Here is a 16,758-nt window from a genome sequence, read left to right on the forward strand (position 1 = left end):
TTGTTGAACCAGTGCACCATATCAGAATCACTCATTTAATGGGCCGTATCAGTGGGCTCAAAATCAAACAATATTTTCAATTTCCTACCGTACTGTCACAAAAAAACAAGACAAAAGTGTCAGTTTCAGAACTTCGACTTTATTCTTTACTTTGGTCAGTAAGTTAAACATAGCATGAATGCATCCTCAGGCATAAAGTTGTTGTTGACATAGTACATTTTTGAATGACTGTTTTTCATAATGCGTGTAACAATAATACACTGCTGGTTTGTCAAAGGTTTGTTACAGCATTGCAAAAAAAATAAAAACATGATTTCCTTTGCATGTATATTACAAGACATTTATTAAACACTTTGAAAACAAAAAATCTGCTGTAAATGTTGCAGGCAGTCAAAGAGCACCATTTTGTGTATTTTCAAACTTTTTAATCATTGTTTGCTGAATACTTGTGGGAATAGTGATAAAAGTGATAAAAACCATTTAATTCCTAAATGATATTCTTCCCCTGAATTTATTTTAATGCTTCCATGAACTGAATGCCCGTCTCAATGGAATACTTCAGAAAATTGCTGCTCTTACTTTTTTAGCCTTTTGAAAGACAAATGAACTTGTAGAATATTACATAATTTTTTATTTATTCTACAATGACAACCAAATCTCAATGGAAGTTGTAAACTGATCTATTCTTTAAGTAGTTTCATTAAGGTTTCAAGGTTTTATTAGTGTTTGTATCACGTTGAAGCAATCAGGAACCCAGAGAAAGAGCAGTGAACATTGTCGGCAGCGAAGACACCATTGGTCTCCTCATCAGGGACCTGAATGTAGACTTGGTCATGGGCATTCAGCATAAGGACAGTGCTGCCAGACAACTGATCCAAGAAGCCCTTATTGTACTCATCGTATGAGAACATGATTGGCTCACCATTTTTGTACAGTGCCACCAATGCATTAGCACCATTAACATGCATATGGTAGGAGAAATAATAGAGACCTGGTACCTGGCAGGAGAAGATGCCAGTCTGGGAGTCATAGTGCTGCTCACCATTGTAAATAATCTGGTTGAACTGAATAGGTGATCCCGCTGAAGGGTAAGCCCTAGTCAGAACAGCGCTGAAGGCAGACATAGGGGCCTTCATCATCTCATGATGAGGCATCATAATCTCATGGGACTTTATGGGCATGCTCTTCTCATGATGGTAGACCATCTCACCAGGGGGACCAGGTGGGCCAGGAGGTCCCATAGCACCTGGGTTACCATTGTGACCTCTGGAACCAGGAGCTCCAGGTGGACCCATGGGACCAGAAACTCCCTTCGCCATCTGGCCAGCTGGGCCGGGTGTACCGGGAAGACCTGGGTGACCCTTAAGACCTGGTTGACCTGCTGGACCTGAAGGCCCCACTGGTCCTCTTGCTCCTGGGATACCGATCTCGCCTGGTTTCCCAGGTCCTCCAGGTGTGCCTGTGTGTCCCTTTGCTCCTGGAAGCCCATTTGCACCTGGAGTACCTGGAGCGCCAGTTTGGCCCTGACCTCCCTTATTACCCTGATGTCCTGTAGCACCTGTTGCACCAGGAGGTCCTGCTGCCCCGGGGATACCTGACTTCCCTGCATAACCCTGATGTCCCTGATCTCCCTTGGTTCCCTTTGCCCCAGGAGCTCCCACCATGCCGACATCACCTTTAAGTCCCTGAATACCTGTCTCTCCCTGGAATCCTCTAGCACCCTGGGGACCAGCTGGACCCGTAAGCCCAGTAGCACCTGTTGCCCCAGTGTAACCTGTTGGCCCTGGCTCTCCTTTTTGACCAGTGGTTCCGGATGTACCTGGTGATCCTCTGTCTCCTGGCATGCCATTAGCTCCTGGTTTACCAACTCCTGGCATGCCAGGTGCACCTGGTTGTCCAGCATGTCCCTGGGGACCTTTAGGTCCCATATTTCCAGGCATACCTGGACTGCCATTCTCACCTGCCTTTCCTGGTGCTCCTACCCCAGGGTTTCCATTGTGGCCCTTTGGCCCTGGCAGACCCATGGCTCCTGGAGCTCCATCCCTACCTGGAGTACCTGACTTTCCAGGCTCCCCGGGGTATCCAGTGGCACCAGACTTACCAACTCCAGGTTGACCGGGCATACCAGATGGTCCCATTGGTCCCACTGCACCATTTGCACCTGGTGCCCCATGAATACCAACTCCCTTCTCTCCCCTTTGTCCTGGCAGACCAGGGATACCTGGATGTCCTTTAAGTCCGGGCTCACCCCTTGGCCCCATGCCGCCGGGCAGACCGTGTGGGCCTGGTTTGCCAACAGAAGATTGTCCAGCAGGTCCTGGGCTTCCAGGGGAACCGGGAGATCCTCTTGGACCCATGGCGCCAGTTGCGCCAGTATGGCCCTTCTCACCAGGCATGCCATTACTACCTGGTTTCCCAGGAGCACCTGCGTTGCCAGGCTTGCCAGCTGCAGAGTATCCAGCAGGTCCGGGGGACCCGGCTGGGCCCTTTGGTCCAGGATGTCCTATGCCACTCTTGCCGGGAGGCCCAGGGGGGCCCATAGGTCCTGGCTCACCAGGGGATCCTGGAATACCTGGCTCCCCTGCAACAGCTGGGTAAATGGATAAGTAATAATTACTTAAAGGTGAAATAAGTAGAAATCACTATTTTCTGGTTGCTATAATTCTAATAGTTCGACATAATTTCAGTTTGTGACAAAACAGCAGTGTATAGTGTAGAGAATCATTGTACCATCTAAACCTCTGTGAAATATGTTTTCAATAACCAAAAATATAGTTTTTTCAGCTGTTAGAAGCTGATGTACCAAACCGAAAGGGAAGCATAGAAATAGCACACACAGATCTACTGCTTCTTATACCTGACATAAATGAGAATGTTCTATAATTTTTATGTGAATTTGGTCAGGTCGCCCAAAAAGTGAGATGCAGTTAACAAGCACAGTCAACTGTAATTGGTTTAGATTCAGGATCTCTTTTTTTTCTCCATCTCAATAAGTTTGTTTTTGTTTTTCCAGAGTTCATTTTATTTCACTCAAGGTAAACTTAGCCTACAATGGACTAAGTGTCTATCAGAGTATTCTCAATTGAAGAGTTGAGTCCACTTTTTTAAATTCTTTAATGCATCTGAATTATTTGTCTTTCATTTTATATGTTGATGTTATTCTCAGTGAGGCCCCAAATGGATCTTAGATGTTTTAGAAAGCTGATGACTGATATCTGTGCCCTATTTGTATTGGTATTGAGGAACAACATGCACCACTCATGTTTGTTTTTTGCTATTGAGGCCTGTTGCAAACATGTAGTGGCGGAGGGGTTTCCCTGATCGGATTAATCTACCATCTCTCAGATGTCCATCCTGTGCAAAATAGAAGTCATAAAGCAAGTATGAAATTATAATCTCTTCAATTAGGCTTGAAAATGTAACATTTTGCCTCTGCTTGTCATTGCTCTATATACACTACATGGTCAAAAGTATGTGGACATCCCTTAAAATTAGTGGATATGGCTATTTCAGCCACACCTGTTGCTGACAGGTGCATAAAATTGAGCACACAGCCATGCAATCTCCATAGACAAACATTGGCAGTAGAATGACCCGTACTGAAGAGCTCAGTGACTGTCATACTGTAGGATGCCACCTTTCCAACAAATTGTCAAATTTCTGCCCTGCTTAAGTTTCCCTGGACAACTGTATGTTCTGTTATTGTGACGTAGAAACATCTAGGAGCAACAATGGCTCAGCTGCGAAGTAGTATGCCACACAAGATCACAGAGTGGGACCGCTGAAGTACGTAGCGGGTAAAAATCATCTGTCCTCAGTTGCAAACTTCCTCTAGAAGCAAGTTCAGCACTGAACTGTTTGTCGGGAGCTTCATGAAATGGGTTTCCATGGCCAAGCAACCTCACACAAGCCTATGATCACAATGCCAAGTGACGGCTGGAATGGTGTAAAGCTTGCTGCCATTGGACTATGAAGCAGTGGAAACACGTTCTTTCTAGTGATAAATCACGCTTCATCGGACGAATCTGGGTTTGGCGGATGCCAGGTGAACACTACCTGCCCCATTGCATTGTGCCAACTGTAAAGTTTGGTGGAGGAGGAATAATGTTCTGGGGTTGTTTTTCATGGTTTGGGCTAGGACCCTTAGGAAATCTTAACGCTACAGCATACAATGACATTCTAGACGATTTTGTGCTTCCAACTTTGTGGCAACAGTTTGGGGAAGGCCCTTTCCTGTTTCACCATGACAATGCCCCCGTGCACAAAGAGGTCCATACGGAAATGGTTTGTCGAGATCGGTGTGGAAAAACCTGACTGGCCTGCACAGAGCCTTGACCTCTACACCATCGAACACCTTTGGGATGAATTGGAATGTCGACTGCGAGCCAGGCCTAATCGCCCGACATCCGTGCCCAACCTCACTAATGCTCTTGTGGCTGAATGGAAGCATGTCCCTGCAGCAATGTTCCAACATCTAGTGGAAATTCTTCCCAGAAGAGTGGAGACTGGTAAGCAGCAAAGATGGGACCAACTCCATATTAATGGCCATGATTTTGGAATGAGATGTTCGACTAGCAGGTGTCCACATACTTTTGATCATGTCGTGTATCATTGTTAAGTCAAGTCCATTTCTCCCTCTCTTTGACCACTTGCATGTCAATTGGTTCCTTTGTCCTGAGTCCTTTGCTTTGGTATTCCCCTCTGAAACACCACAATGCGATTTAAACAACAGAGTCTGTGATTTATGGAGGGAGGTTGTGGGAACGGACTGCTTTTCCTAGGGTCATCTTGACAGCACCAGTGGTCTGAGAAGAGGGTCACATAAACACTGGTGTACATGTACAATGCACATCATGTTGAGACTATATTAGACTACTGTAGCCAGTTATTTTAGTTTAATTTACCCATACTATGTTGAACTCTTTAATTTCCCAAGTTGTCTGTAGTGCATGGTATGGTTTGTGGTCCTCCAGTTGTTGATGAATGTGCTTCACCTTGAAACCTTTCCTCCTCTTTGTTAGTGTGGAATTTGTGAGGCAGTACAGGGTAGGACATATTATGGTACAATGCAGGCCATATTGGGATATAATGGTTTAAATGTGTGGCATCTGGTCTAAGTCCTGAAATGCTGACAGGATACTTTTATCCCTGTCTTTGAGAGGTTAGCCCACAATACCTCAACATTTTCCTGAACCCATGTTGTTTGTATGCCCAAAAGTAATTAACTACTGAAAACACTACCAAGATTTGAATGTAGTTAAACCACCTCCAAGCTACTGATAAATTTAGTTAAATTACATATAGTTCACTATTCCCCAACACTGTCCTCAAGTAATGTGTGGTGTTGTATTGCCACGGTGTAAAGTACTGATACAAAATCAGTAGGGAACATTTGGTTACAGTGAACGAAGTGGATTGGATGCACTATTTGTTGAAAAACGTGTTTGCCTTTTCCTGCTTTGGAATAGCACTTTGAGAACAAAATGGCGAGACAGGGCTGTAATTTGAAAGCCACTGAGGAGTAGGTTTGAAACCCCAGAAGAGCAGAATGTGTCAGAATTGGACACTTTGGCAGCCAAGTCATACCTCAGAAACTGGGAGGTGATGGTACTGACCACGGTCATCACAGTGGCATAGCCAGCTGTTGAACCTTGACTTGTCTAGTCTGAATGGTTTAGGCCTAGATCACGTGTCTATTGTCAGGGTCAAACCATATATATTTTTATATGTAGGCTATGCCATGGCTCTCACATTGTAACGTTATATCAACTGAGGATGCATATTTGAGATTATGTGCAATTTTGTCTACTCTACTTTAGGGTGTTTGTTTTGAGAAGTATTGAGACAATTTAAGCACACTACAAAGTGGTTTGTTTGGGAGTGCAATGTGGTAACATCTGTTTTCATTGTTGACTTGTGGAAAAGTATTCTATTTATATGTCAGAGGCCACCGGCCATAAAAAACTGCATCAAAACATCTTCAACAAAGCTACTGAGTGCCGGAGTCTGGTTGAGCGGCAACACTTGACTCCGGACCATATTCTTGACAGAATGGTCTGATCTCTTCCATTTTGTCAAGCCCCACTGTCTTACCCTCTCTACTTTCCCCGCTGTCTTCTGAGCTTTCTCCTGAAGAGAAGATAGTAGGATATTTAGCAGGATATTTCAATATTTGTCAAGAGTGAGATATCTTGGAAGTAGTGTTATGTGGCAGCTGGTGCATGTTGGTGTTTTAACAAGGCATAGATACAGAAGTGATAATTGCCCCTGGCTCTCACTTCTACAGAACCTCTGTGGTCTGACTGTCAGCACCATTGCAGCCAGAAGAATAGTTTTTATCCTAACTAATGTTTATTATCCACTTTCTGTTGATGAACGAGTGTGTCATGTCTTGGGAGCGTGGAAGGATGCATGAGTCCATGGTTTCCTATCGCCACCAACAGCTATGGTCAGGTGAAAACCCTCAACAATATTGACTGAGACATTGCCTCAGGTCCCATCAATACATCTGTTACTGGTTCCCTTGTTAAGGATAATGTGCTATCTGTTTCATAAGATTACATGTTCTATGTAGAGTGTTTTACTAGAAACTTAACTTCCACAGTGTTGTAAATTAAAGTAATGCTGGATATTCTGCAATTTTAAATTAATTAATTGGCTAAATAACATTAAACTGGTTGGCTAATTAGTAACTTAAAACATATTTTAACAAACCATGCTTATTTGTCCATATTACATATACCTCTCACTATTCTGTACTTAAAGTCCCATTTTGTAAAACTAGGAATTCAAAACAGTCATGTATCTTCCAGATTGACATTTTTATTCTCTGGTCAAGAGTTTTTCCTAGTCAGGTGGTGAAGAAAAACTCCTGGTCCGACTGACAAACCTCTATTACATTCTAGAACTGGAATGAAACCTTCCTTAAGCTTCCCACCAAGAGAATGTACTGCAAAGCTGATGAACAAAATATTTTTTACAACAATAACAAGCTGATAGACATGAAGATGTTGAGACTTACTTTGGACATGGCTTTTGGTAGGATACTGCTGCTTGGCTACTTTCTGTACATGGTAATATCTCTCTGGCGTTGCCACGGCCAAGGCCACCAGGAGGAGGAGAACACTTGTCACCCTGAGGTCCATCTTGTGAAGTTAAACCTGCATGAAAGAAATGTAGAACATCAGAATATTTTCAGACATTCTATCAGTTTGTTGAAATGTCAATGGTCTTCAACATACAGAGACAGTGGCGAGACACACAGTACCATTCTATAGCAGGGCCTGCACAACAGCAAACTAACATTTATGAGTCAGAATTACAAGATACAAGCACAGTAGGGAACATTGCAGACCCCCAATCTTCAGTCAGATATCCAGAGCCATCTCAGTCTGTTATGTATGGGTTGTCCCTTCCCCACCGTCAAGTGAACCATCTCATAACAGTGATGATTAAGACCCGTGCTACGGGGAACACTTGAAGCTAGACACCCCCAGGACCCTCTACTTACACCTGATCCTCAACTATGCACCCAACTGACTCCCCCAAGACCCCAACATCCTCCTCCATGGCCCCATACACACTGTACACCTCACAGCACCAGAAACAGAGGGCCACACGAGTCACACACACACAGGGTACACCTACCAGCAGAGAAGACTTAGGCTCCAAAAGATCAGTGGGGGTCGGGAGGCTGCTGTCCCGGCACGTTGCTGTATAGTCCTTAAGTCTGGAGGTTAAGTCTGAGCTGGCTGCTGCTACCCAGGCCGCTGGGCTCAGGGTATTTATACCAAATCTGTCTCTAACATCACCCACAATCGACCTAGTATAGGCGTCCCGCCCCGTTGTGATGTCAGCTTTAATGAAGGGTGCCATGTCTTCAGAGAGAGAAGGCATGTCACTTCAGGATGATAGTCCTCTCATAGCATTTAAAAACCCCACAGCTCCCTCCCTCCCTCCCTTGCCCCATTCTCAATGGAGCAGCACGGAAAGAGGTTTAACTCAGTGTAGGAGACATTTTGATATTTTTGAGGGTATATGTGGTTGTAAGTTCAAGTCGTATACAGAGCTATATGGGTATAACTTTTTTCTGGGATGTCTTTGACATCTTAATTGCTGTGTTTTTGATGAATTCTAATAATAACATAAGTGTTCCCCTCTTTTACCCATTGATGCATATTTCCGACTGCTCAAAAACAGGTGCTGGGGGAATGGCTTTAGTACATTACATGTTTACAAAATAATTTTCTTGACAGTGAGTGAGCATTTTACCCTGGAAAAACGTCTATACTTGAGCTTTTTCCCTGTCACCCCATGCAGTCCCTCTGTCAGGGTAAATAACAACGTGAATGGCCCAGACCATTGAGTCCTTATGGCAGGAATTTCCAGGCAACAGTGTAGTTTCTGCCTTGTGCACGCAAACAAATATTGATATATTGCTCCCTTGCAGGATTTTAATGTCAGATCGTGTATTGTGGTAACACAATCAATACGGTATGTCAGCTTAGTGAACTCTGGTAAACATTAGTTACATTTATAGCCATGCTATTTTATTCACTGGAGAGCAAGATTGTTTTAACTGTGTGTGGTGTAGAGTGCATACAGCGGTACTATGCCTCCACTGAGCCACAGTGCAAGATGGGTACATCAGAGGTCAGAGTTGAGTTTCTGTCTTCAGACCTTGTGGTCGGGTGTTATCGAAGGTCCACCATGGTCTTATTTGTGTAATTTTCTTTACTTCTATACTTTTTCATATCTTGTTAACTGATTTGATTATGTGCAGTACTCTTATGTGCATGACCTACCTTTAGTTTTCCCAAGAGTCTCTCAACTGTGTTTTGTGATGTTACCTTGGGCTATATAGTAACATTCGTATTACACACAATATCATGTGGGACAGTCGCATGCAGTGGACAAATATACTTAAAGGTGCAATATGAAGAAATCAGCCATTTCCTGATTTCTAAAATTCTAATTGTTCACCTAAATTTAGTTTGTGACAAAACAAGCAGAATCATTGTACCAACTAAACCACTGTGAAATATATTTTCATGAAACCCAAAACATTGTATTTTCAGCTGTTTGAAGCAGGTGTACAAAACTGGAAGTAAATTAAACAAAAACAAAACTTAAGAATGAGAAACATCGAAATAGAGCACATAGAACAGCTTCTTAGACTTGCTTTCAATGAGAATGGCAGATCTATAACTCACACTTCTATGTGAATTTGGTCGAGTAGCCCAAAATTAAATATTGCAGCTTTACATTTTGTATAAAGAAGCTCTGCCTCACATTGCCACTAGTGTGTGTGGATGTGTTTAACTATTCTTGTGTGGACCAGAAGTCCTCACAAGAATAGTTAACAAACTAGAATTTGACCAACGGGACAAATTGTTGGTCCCCACAAAGTCAAATGCTATTTCTAGGGGGTTTAGGGTTAAGGTTGGAATTAGGGTTAGAATTAAATTTGTGGTTAGGAGCTAGGGTTAGTTTTAGGGTTAAGGTTTTGTTTTTGGGTTCGGGTAAGAGTACGGTTTAGGGTCAGGGGTTAGGGAAAATAGGATTTTGAATGGGACTGAAGTGTGTCCCCACAAGGTTAGCTGTACAAGACTGTGTGTTTGTCTCCTTATCTGCAGTATTTATCTTTGTTCTTCTTTGAGCTGTTTTGCACTTGTTAATCCATGCCAGCTTAAGTTTTACTGTAGTTACGACTGAAGTGGACTCTAGGATGTGTTTAGGTTTCAGAAAACCTAACTGTGCTTTTTGACATATTTTCAACTCTTAGTTTACAGCCCGCAGAAGAAAGCCAGTCGAGCCACTGGGCATCCTTGGTAAACCCCTTTTAGTTAAATGACAGAGTCACAGGGGGTGGAGTCAACACTTAAAAACTTCACATGTCCCTGTCCCTCATCACACTTTCACCTTGAAAGCTACGTGGACCCCACAGTGGCAACATGTTTATTTTTGATTTGCGTCTATGATTTTTTTTTGGGGTGTGTCTGGATTGTCAGACAGTTTGTGTGCAGGATAGAAGTTAAACACCTTCAAGACCACTCTATTGTATTAGTCATCAGAGTGTTGCATCGTGCCAATGGGGCCTGTTAAGAAATGCACAAACGTTGGCATTTTTACAGTAAGCCTTTTTCACATCACTCCTGAACCACTTTATGATGTGGTGGCATTCTTGCTACTCTATTAGAATGTTAGGAGAGTCTATGAAAGGTTCTGCCGTAACCTTTGTAGTGCTGCTGTTGAAACTGTTGAACAGTAATGCTTCTCTCCAGACGTGACTAATTCACTTTCATTGGGTTTAATTAGTATGCTGATGACTGGAGTCGTTTATCCCATTATCTTAGTACAAGATACAGGCACACTGTAGAGATCAAATGTAGACTCCTATTTTTCTCAAATTAGTAAGCACTAGGCAGATGTTTTTAATCTAATTGAAAGCTGAATATATGTATATATACAATTAAAATAAGCCTTTTGCATTTGCCATGGTTTCATGTGTCTGGTGTGCAAAATACCCTGTCAAAACAGCAACTGCTTTTTGTAGTTTATTTATTCTCATGGGTAAAGTTGGACTGGTGACTGGGACTACAAATAAGTTGTTTTGGATGTTTAAATCCTATAATTGACCGTTCAGATAATAGATACAGATAAATATATATTTTATTCTTACTATCCCAATGATTTACAGCACTCTGTGTTAGATTTATGAAATTAATTATTTTGCCCAATATTTTTTTCCATCATAATTGCAGTGCAAACCTTGCCATCATAAAATGATCATCCCTGGGCTTGTCTTTGCTGCCCGGGTTATTTGAATCATTGTGGTAGTGGTTGCTTCAGTTTTAGATTGCTGGGAAGGCATAGGCTGGGTGACACGTTTGTCTGTGTTTAGAATCTCTCTCCTCTGTTTGCTCCCAGTGATTTGAGGATGCCACACTGCCTGAGAGAAAGGAGAAAATAATTGCAGGTTGATGATGTAACTATGCCAGTTAAAGGAGTAGAAAGTGGGAGTCTAAAGATAGCTTGTTTTAGCTGGGAAGTGACTGGGATACAGATATAACGTTTTAATAAACCCAATATGCCACTAAGAGGCAGTTGCAGCTTTATGAATGGAAGGATTGATGTTGGCCCTCCAAGCTGAGTAAGGGTGCAATTACAGGGACCCAAAAGAACAACATCTAGGGTCAAAAGCAGAACGGACCAACCTGAGGAGGATGAGGTTGTGTTTCAAATAGGAACCGGAAACCCAAAATGCATCCCTCCTGACTTTGTTGTTGTCATTTTAAGATGTAAATACTTACATTAAGAAATGACTGACAAGCTGATAATCAGAGAAAGGGGGGGATTAAGGCCAAAAGCCTTGAATGTTTTATTTTTCATGCTAAAGTCTTGAGAATGTTCCAAATCAGATCTGGTTCCAATTTTAGGCTCTCCTTGAGGACCAGGTAATGGGAGGGGATTGTTGGAAGTCAATTATGTTCATTGAGGCAGTACACAACACAAAGGAGAACCTTAATGACTAGTGCCTTTCAGTCTAACTATGCCTTCCACAGCTCTTTAAGTGGAACAAACGGCTCACGTGGATGCCTGAGCCAATCCCATGGCTTTTTTCTGGTATTGAGACACCAGCACTGTTGCTCAATCTTCTTACAAATGTGTGTTTGAATTCTGACCAGGACAAAATAAGATGGAACATTTTGTCCAAGTGCATTGTTTTTGAGTCTGAAATAATATTGTAATTTGCAGCATATTTTCTACTAGCTATGGAGCTAAGAGTGTTCTGACCAAAAAGTCTGCCTCTGGATTGAAATCTGCAAACTATATACAGTACCAGTCAAACGTTTGGAAACACCTACTTCTTTATTTTTTACAATTTTCTACATAGTAGAATAATATTTAAGCCATCAAAACTATGACACAACACATACATAATCATTTAGTAACCAAGAAAGTGATACACAAATAAAAATAGATTTTATATTTGAGATTCTTCAAAGTAGCCACCCTTTGCCTTGTTGACAGCTTTGCACACTCTTGGCATTCTCTCAACCAGCTTCATGCATTTCAATTAACAGGTGTGCCTTGTTAAAAAATAATTTGTTTTTATGTCTTTACTATTATTCTACAACTATATATAGCTCTTGAATGAATGGGTGTGTCCAAACTTTTGATTGGTACTGTATGTTTAACTGATTCTGATTTAAGCCTAAACCTGTATTGTACCGTATAACATGCAGTTAACGTAGATTGACGTCTATTGTCATATTATCTAAGTTGGCTGTTTTTATTAGGATTGTTTTAGACATTTTGTAGAGAGATGTGACATGTCATTAAAAGCAGTTACTGTGGAAAGTTGGTATCCTGTTTGGTTGGCTTGAGTTCCTGAAGAGGCCATGTATGCACTGACTGCATGTCTAATTCACATTACTTTAAACATTTGATTAATGATTACAATAAAGCACAATGAGTGCTTATATGGTTATATGCCTTAATGGTTATATTCACCATCATTTTGCAGTCTATTGAAAGACTATGGGATGTTTTCCATGTTTTTTTCCCATTATCCCACTCTCTGCTTCCCATTCACTTCTGTGTTGTCAATCAGACAGCTGCTGTCTAGTTTGGCGTCCCCAACCCAGACCCAGAGTCCAGAAACTCATGACCAAGGGACGCTGGGGGTGTAGAGGGCTCTGGCCTGGGCTTGGCTGACCTGGCAGTCGGCCTTCAGGTTTCCGCCTCTGGAGGTGGTGTAGGAGTTAGTGGTGAGATAGCAGTGTTTTCCCCTACCGCTGCTGCTAAATCATGGCTGCCACAAAAACAAAACTAAAGAATATATATATATATATATATATTTTTTTTAACATACATTTTGGGAGGGGGGGGGGTTGTAAAATGTTTTCAAAGTGAACTTAAAAGATTAAAACCAGATATAAACTACGTGGAAAAGATAATGAAGCTATATATATATTTTTTTAAATAAGATCATCTTTGAGAACGAACAATCACCAAAATAAAAACTAGACAGATTGGGAGAAACTAAAATGCAATAAATATCATGGCATGGGGCCCCCATCAACTTTGATATAATGTTTGAGTCACTCAGATAGCATAAGAACATGGCATAAGCCATGGCTAAATGTTTTGAATAGCATAAAATGAGTTTTTAAAATAGCACATTACATTCTCTGCGGTCAAAAGGAGGGCCTCTAAAACCATGTCATTGGACACGCCCACTACTCCGAATTGACATATGTGCCCAGTAGGATGCACCTTTTTTTTGTTTTTGCTATTCTGGGAGGAGCTCCTGTGTTTACCAAATTATGAAGCTCTCAAAATAATTATGGTCAGATAAAAAAAAGAATAAGACATGCAAGCACTATTGAGAATCCAAGCCATTGCATGTTGGTAAACATCCCATAGCTATATTTTAGGGCTATCTTTTGTATACTGCATTTTCACTTTGGTCTTTTGACAAGAATTTGGTTAAAAGCCTTGACCTGAACTTAGAAGTGCCAAAGCTTGCAAACAGCATTCAAGAGTGAGCAGCTTTGTCTGAAACAGTAGATCCACCTTTTGGTTGAATATCCCTAATATGTTGTGCACAGTGGTTTAGATTAGCCTTGAATCCTAATCTCTGCACACATTGTTTATAGTGTTTCTGAGGCTGCGGCCTATCATTCTTAGTGCCCTGTAGTATGTCTTCATACAGTAGTGTCAAACTTCTGGATTCCCCTTTTAGAGTTTCTCATTGGTCAGGACTGTTTTTGTTTTTCTTGGGTGAATCTTTATTTTAGGTGTGTGGTTTAAGAATCTCTGAACACCACTCTCAGTACGGTGGGAAGAATGTTTGGTTTAAGAGGTACTGTAGGCTAGCTACTTCCTCTTTGAACAGAAACCCAGGGCCAATGAATGAGGAATAACTTCTGAATAAATCTTTTCTTGTGAATACCGTGGTGGAATAGAAGGGGGGGAAAGCTAAATGTTTATTTTGTTGGAAGTTAATTTACATTACTATCATTAGACTGGCTAAAAAAGGATTCCATTACTATATCTGCACAACCAATTATTCTTGATGGTGCTAAATTGTCTGGATAAATGTTTAGTTTTCCTCTTTTTTTGGTCCATATGTTACAAAATGTCAATGTTTGGATCTTTGTAGTTCACCACCATATGTGTTCCCTCATTTTATGCAATTATTGTTGGCCATGTGTAGGCTTCGGTGCTGTATGCGTGTAGCTATCATCAGCTGAGCTCTGTGAAATCCATATATTAAAGGCTGTTGACACGTGTTGTTGTTTAGGTGTGTTTTGAGAAATGAAAGAGTGGGAGGAGAATTACAGATTCTTTCTGGCATGACAGGATTCTTAGTTGGAGCAGAAAGCACAGAACATTTAAAGATAGTGTTGGGTTCTCCTCTCTTCCCAAAATGGGTGCTTATGTGTCCAACAGCTGGAACAAGACAGTTTTAGAAATGTGTGGAGTTATATTTGTAAACAAAGGTAAGGAGCAAGCTATTTGTAGAATCAAGCTTTTACCAATTTTTCTCCACGTCCTTGGCCTCCTCACAGGAGATGAATTAAATAGGTCTGCACAACACTGACTCTTGAAGCACTGTCCTACCAGGAAAAAAATCATTACATATTGCCTATTTGAAATGCGTTAATTTAAGAATTTTGTCTCCGTGATCATTTTCTCTAATATGGCATCTAACAACAGACACTACTAGTGATGTGGCAGTCAGACAAAAACAATGACATGGAGTACCAGATTGTTTAGATGAGCTACTGTAATTGGCAGTGTTTAACAACTTTCACTCAGCTGAGGTGAAGTCAATTTCCCCCACTTCAAAAGACTCCCGTTGTTCGTCCACAAATAATAGGCCAAGTGTGCATGTGAGATATGAGTCGGGTTTAACTGCTTTGGGCTCTGTAACTGTCCTATAATGACCACTGGTGAGGGCTCGTTAACCATGCCCCCAACTTAATCACTATGAAACATCAATGTCAGTTTTGCTCAGTGGCCATATTTTTTTACTTTGCAAAGGAAGGAAAAGTGATTTAATAGAACCCTCAATTTTCTTGTTTTTTTCCCCCAGCAATTAAGTCAGAATTAACCAAACAGCATACCATCATCAGCAAGAATAGTTGTACTAAGACTGCTTATTTTGAAGTATTTTGGTGCCAAGGAAAAAGTGACTGAGTCATAAATTGCTGATTTGGTAAAAGGTAGTAAGCTTACATTAGCCTTTCAAGATACTGGTGTTTACAATGGAGTATCACAATGTGAATGAAAATTGTCATCAAAGATAGGTACTTGTATTAGCCTATTTCACACGTTGTTGAAAGTGGATTAAAGCTGCATAGATAGCCACTATACCTATATTTTACTGCACAATTGGGACAAAAACATATGTACTGCACTTTGCCTGAGTTTTGCTGAGGGACCGGGAGGAGCACACAGGAGAAAATTCATGCTTAATTGTGCCAGTAAACACATAGATGACAACACTGAAATGTGCTTTGTTGCCCGGGAAATCCTGCAGCTCTAGAAAAGAAGTACTTTGTCAGTTAATGCGAATGTAGTATTTGAATATCAAACTTCTCTCATCAAACCAACCACTTCAAATGTTTTCATTGCTTATTAGTGCCTTTCAATGTGAATAAACACCATAGCAGTTGCTCAAAAATATCTAAAGCCGTTTATATCTTCTTTAAAATACTTTATTCAACCAAACCGTTATAATTCACAAATAGTCTTACAAATACATGGAGCCATGGCACAAAGGTGCAATCTGTCAAGATTCTAACTGCTCTGGCCTGCGGGGTAGAGAAAATCAAGTTTATAGCGTAGACTTGGCATATGCCTTCAAAATCAATCTAATTAAATTTTTGCTCACTACAGTACACCGCAGCCATGATAAGTGAGCTACGTGGTTTACCAACCATTATCTCCTGCGTGAAATGGTATTTATTTTCTGAGTAACCAACATTTGTCTAAAAAAACGTCCCAACTGATTGGAAGGACACTTGCTACAGAAGGTTTTATTTTTCTCAGCCCAGCTTATCTAAAGCCATCTGCTTGGCTCCAAGTCATCACTATCACTGTCATTTAAGAGGTTTTTTTGAACAGCTTGGTGGTCATCCTTCTCTATCCATTGGGACTCTCGGCAAAAATTTGTCAATGGATCTTGTCTATACTGCTTTTGTTCAAGACAGTCACCAAACTGGTGTACTGTACTCCTGTAAAATTAGATTGTGAAATTTGAATGAGCAGAACTTTTTTTTAAATCTTCTGTGGTTTTTTGGTTTTAATGAATCGTTTAAGCATGCATGGGCAATGGTTTTATCTAGCCATGGATGTGTTTCTCATTTTAAGGTTGAATGCTTGTCATGAATTGAGCATGTACATGCAGCTTGTGTGTTGACATAGCAACTGTATCCATGTACATGCAGCTTGTGTGTTGACATTGCAACTGTATCCATGTACATGCAGCTTGTGTGTCGACATAGCAACTGTATCCATGTACATGCAGCTTTGTAATGCTACATGTTTAACTTGGTACCATGATGTTATCCATGTCGTCGCACACTAACTTTGTCATAAATGATACGACAGCTAGTCGAAAACTGGGCAGGAAAGGCAATTTGGCTGTCTATGTTTACATTCAGTGTACCCACAACCACTCTGAAATGAGTTGGGCAAACCAATTTGCAGAAACATGTAAGGAGTGAATCATTGAGGCATTAT

At 41.2% G+C, this 16,758-nt stretch overlaps 2 protein-coding genes across 3 annotated transcripts in view; one reads left to right on the forward strand and one right to left on the reverse strand.

The window, feature by feature from the left end:
* LOC135506054 (5'-nucleotidase domain-containing protein 1-like) overlaps nucleotides 1–16,758 on the forward strand; it is a 79,415-nt gene that overhangs the window by 2,165 nt on the left and 60,492 nt on the right. The window lies entirely within an intron of this gene.
* Nucleotides 120–7,781, reverse strand: LOC135506053 (collagen alpha-1(X) chain-like). 2 transcript variants are annotated; one of them, XM_064925426.1, is made up of 4 exons: nucleotides 7,648–7,781; nucleotides 7,022–7,160; nucleotides 6,094–6,129; nucleotides 120–2,590 (listed from the first exon to the last, which is right to left on the reverse strand). In XM_064925426.1, exons 2-4 carry the CDS (start codon nucleotides 7,143–7,145, stop codon nucleotides 732–734), a joined length of 2,019 nt encoding a protein of 672 aa, XP_064781498.1. In that variant the 5' UTR covers nucleotides 7,146–7,160; nucleotides 7,648–7,781; the 3' UTR covers nucleotides 120–731. The 2 variants fall into 2 exon arrangements, with proteins under 2 accessions (XP_064781498.1, XP_064781499.1); XM_064925427.1 differs by lacking the exon at nucleotides 6,094–6,129 and having other exon boundaries at nucleotides 7,648–7,779.

The sequence above is a fragment of the Oncorhynchus masou genome, chromosome 19 (assembly GCF_036934945.1).
Source record: "Oncorhynchus masou masou isolate Uvic2021 chromosome 19, UVic_Omas_1.1, whole genome shotgun sequence".
Taxonomy (NCBI): domain Eukaryota; kingdom Metazoa; phylum Chordata; class Actinopteri; order Salmoniformes; family Salmonidae; genus Oncorhynchus; species Oncorhynchus masou.

Coding starts and splice junctions, on each gene's coding strand:
- LOC135506053 (XM_064925426.1), bottom strand. CDS start 7,145: ATGGACCTCAGGGTGACAAGTGTTCTCCTCCTCCTGGTGGCCTTGGCC. Junction 6,130..7,021: donor TACCAAAAGCCATGTCCAAA/GTAAGTCTCAAC, acceptor TCTTCTCTTCAG/GAGAAAGCTCAGAAGACAGC. Junction 2,591..6,093: donor CAGCGGGGAAAGTAGAGAGG/GTAAGACAGTGG, acceptor CCATTTACCCAG/CTGTTGCAGGGGAGCCAGGT.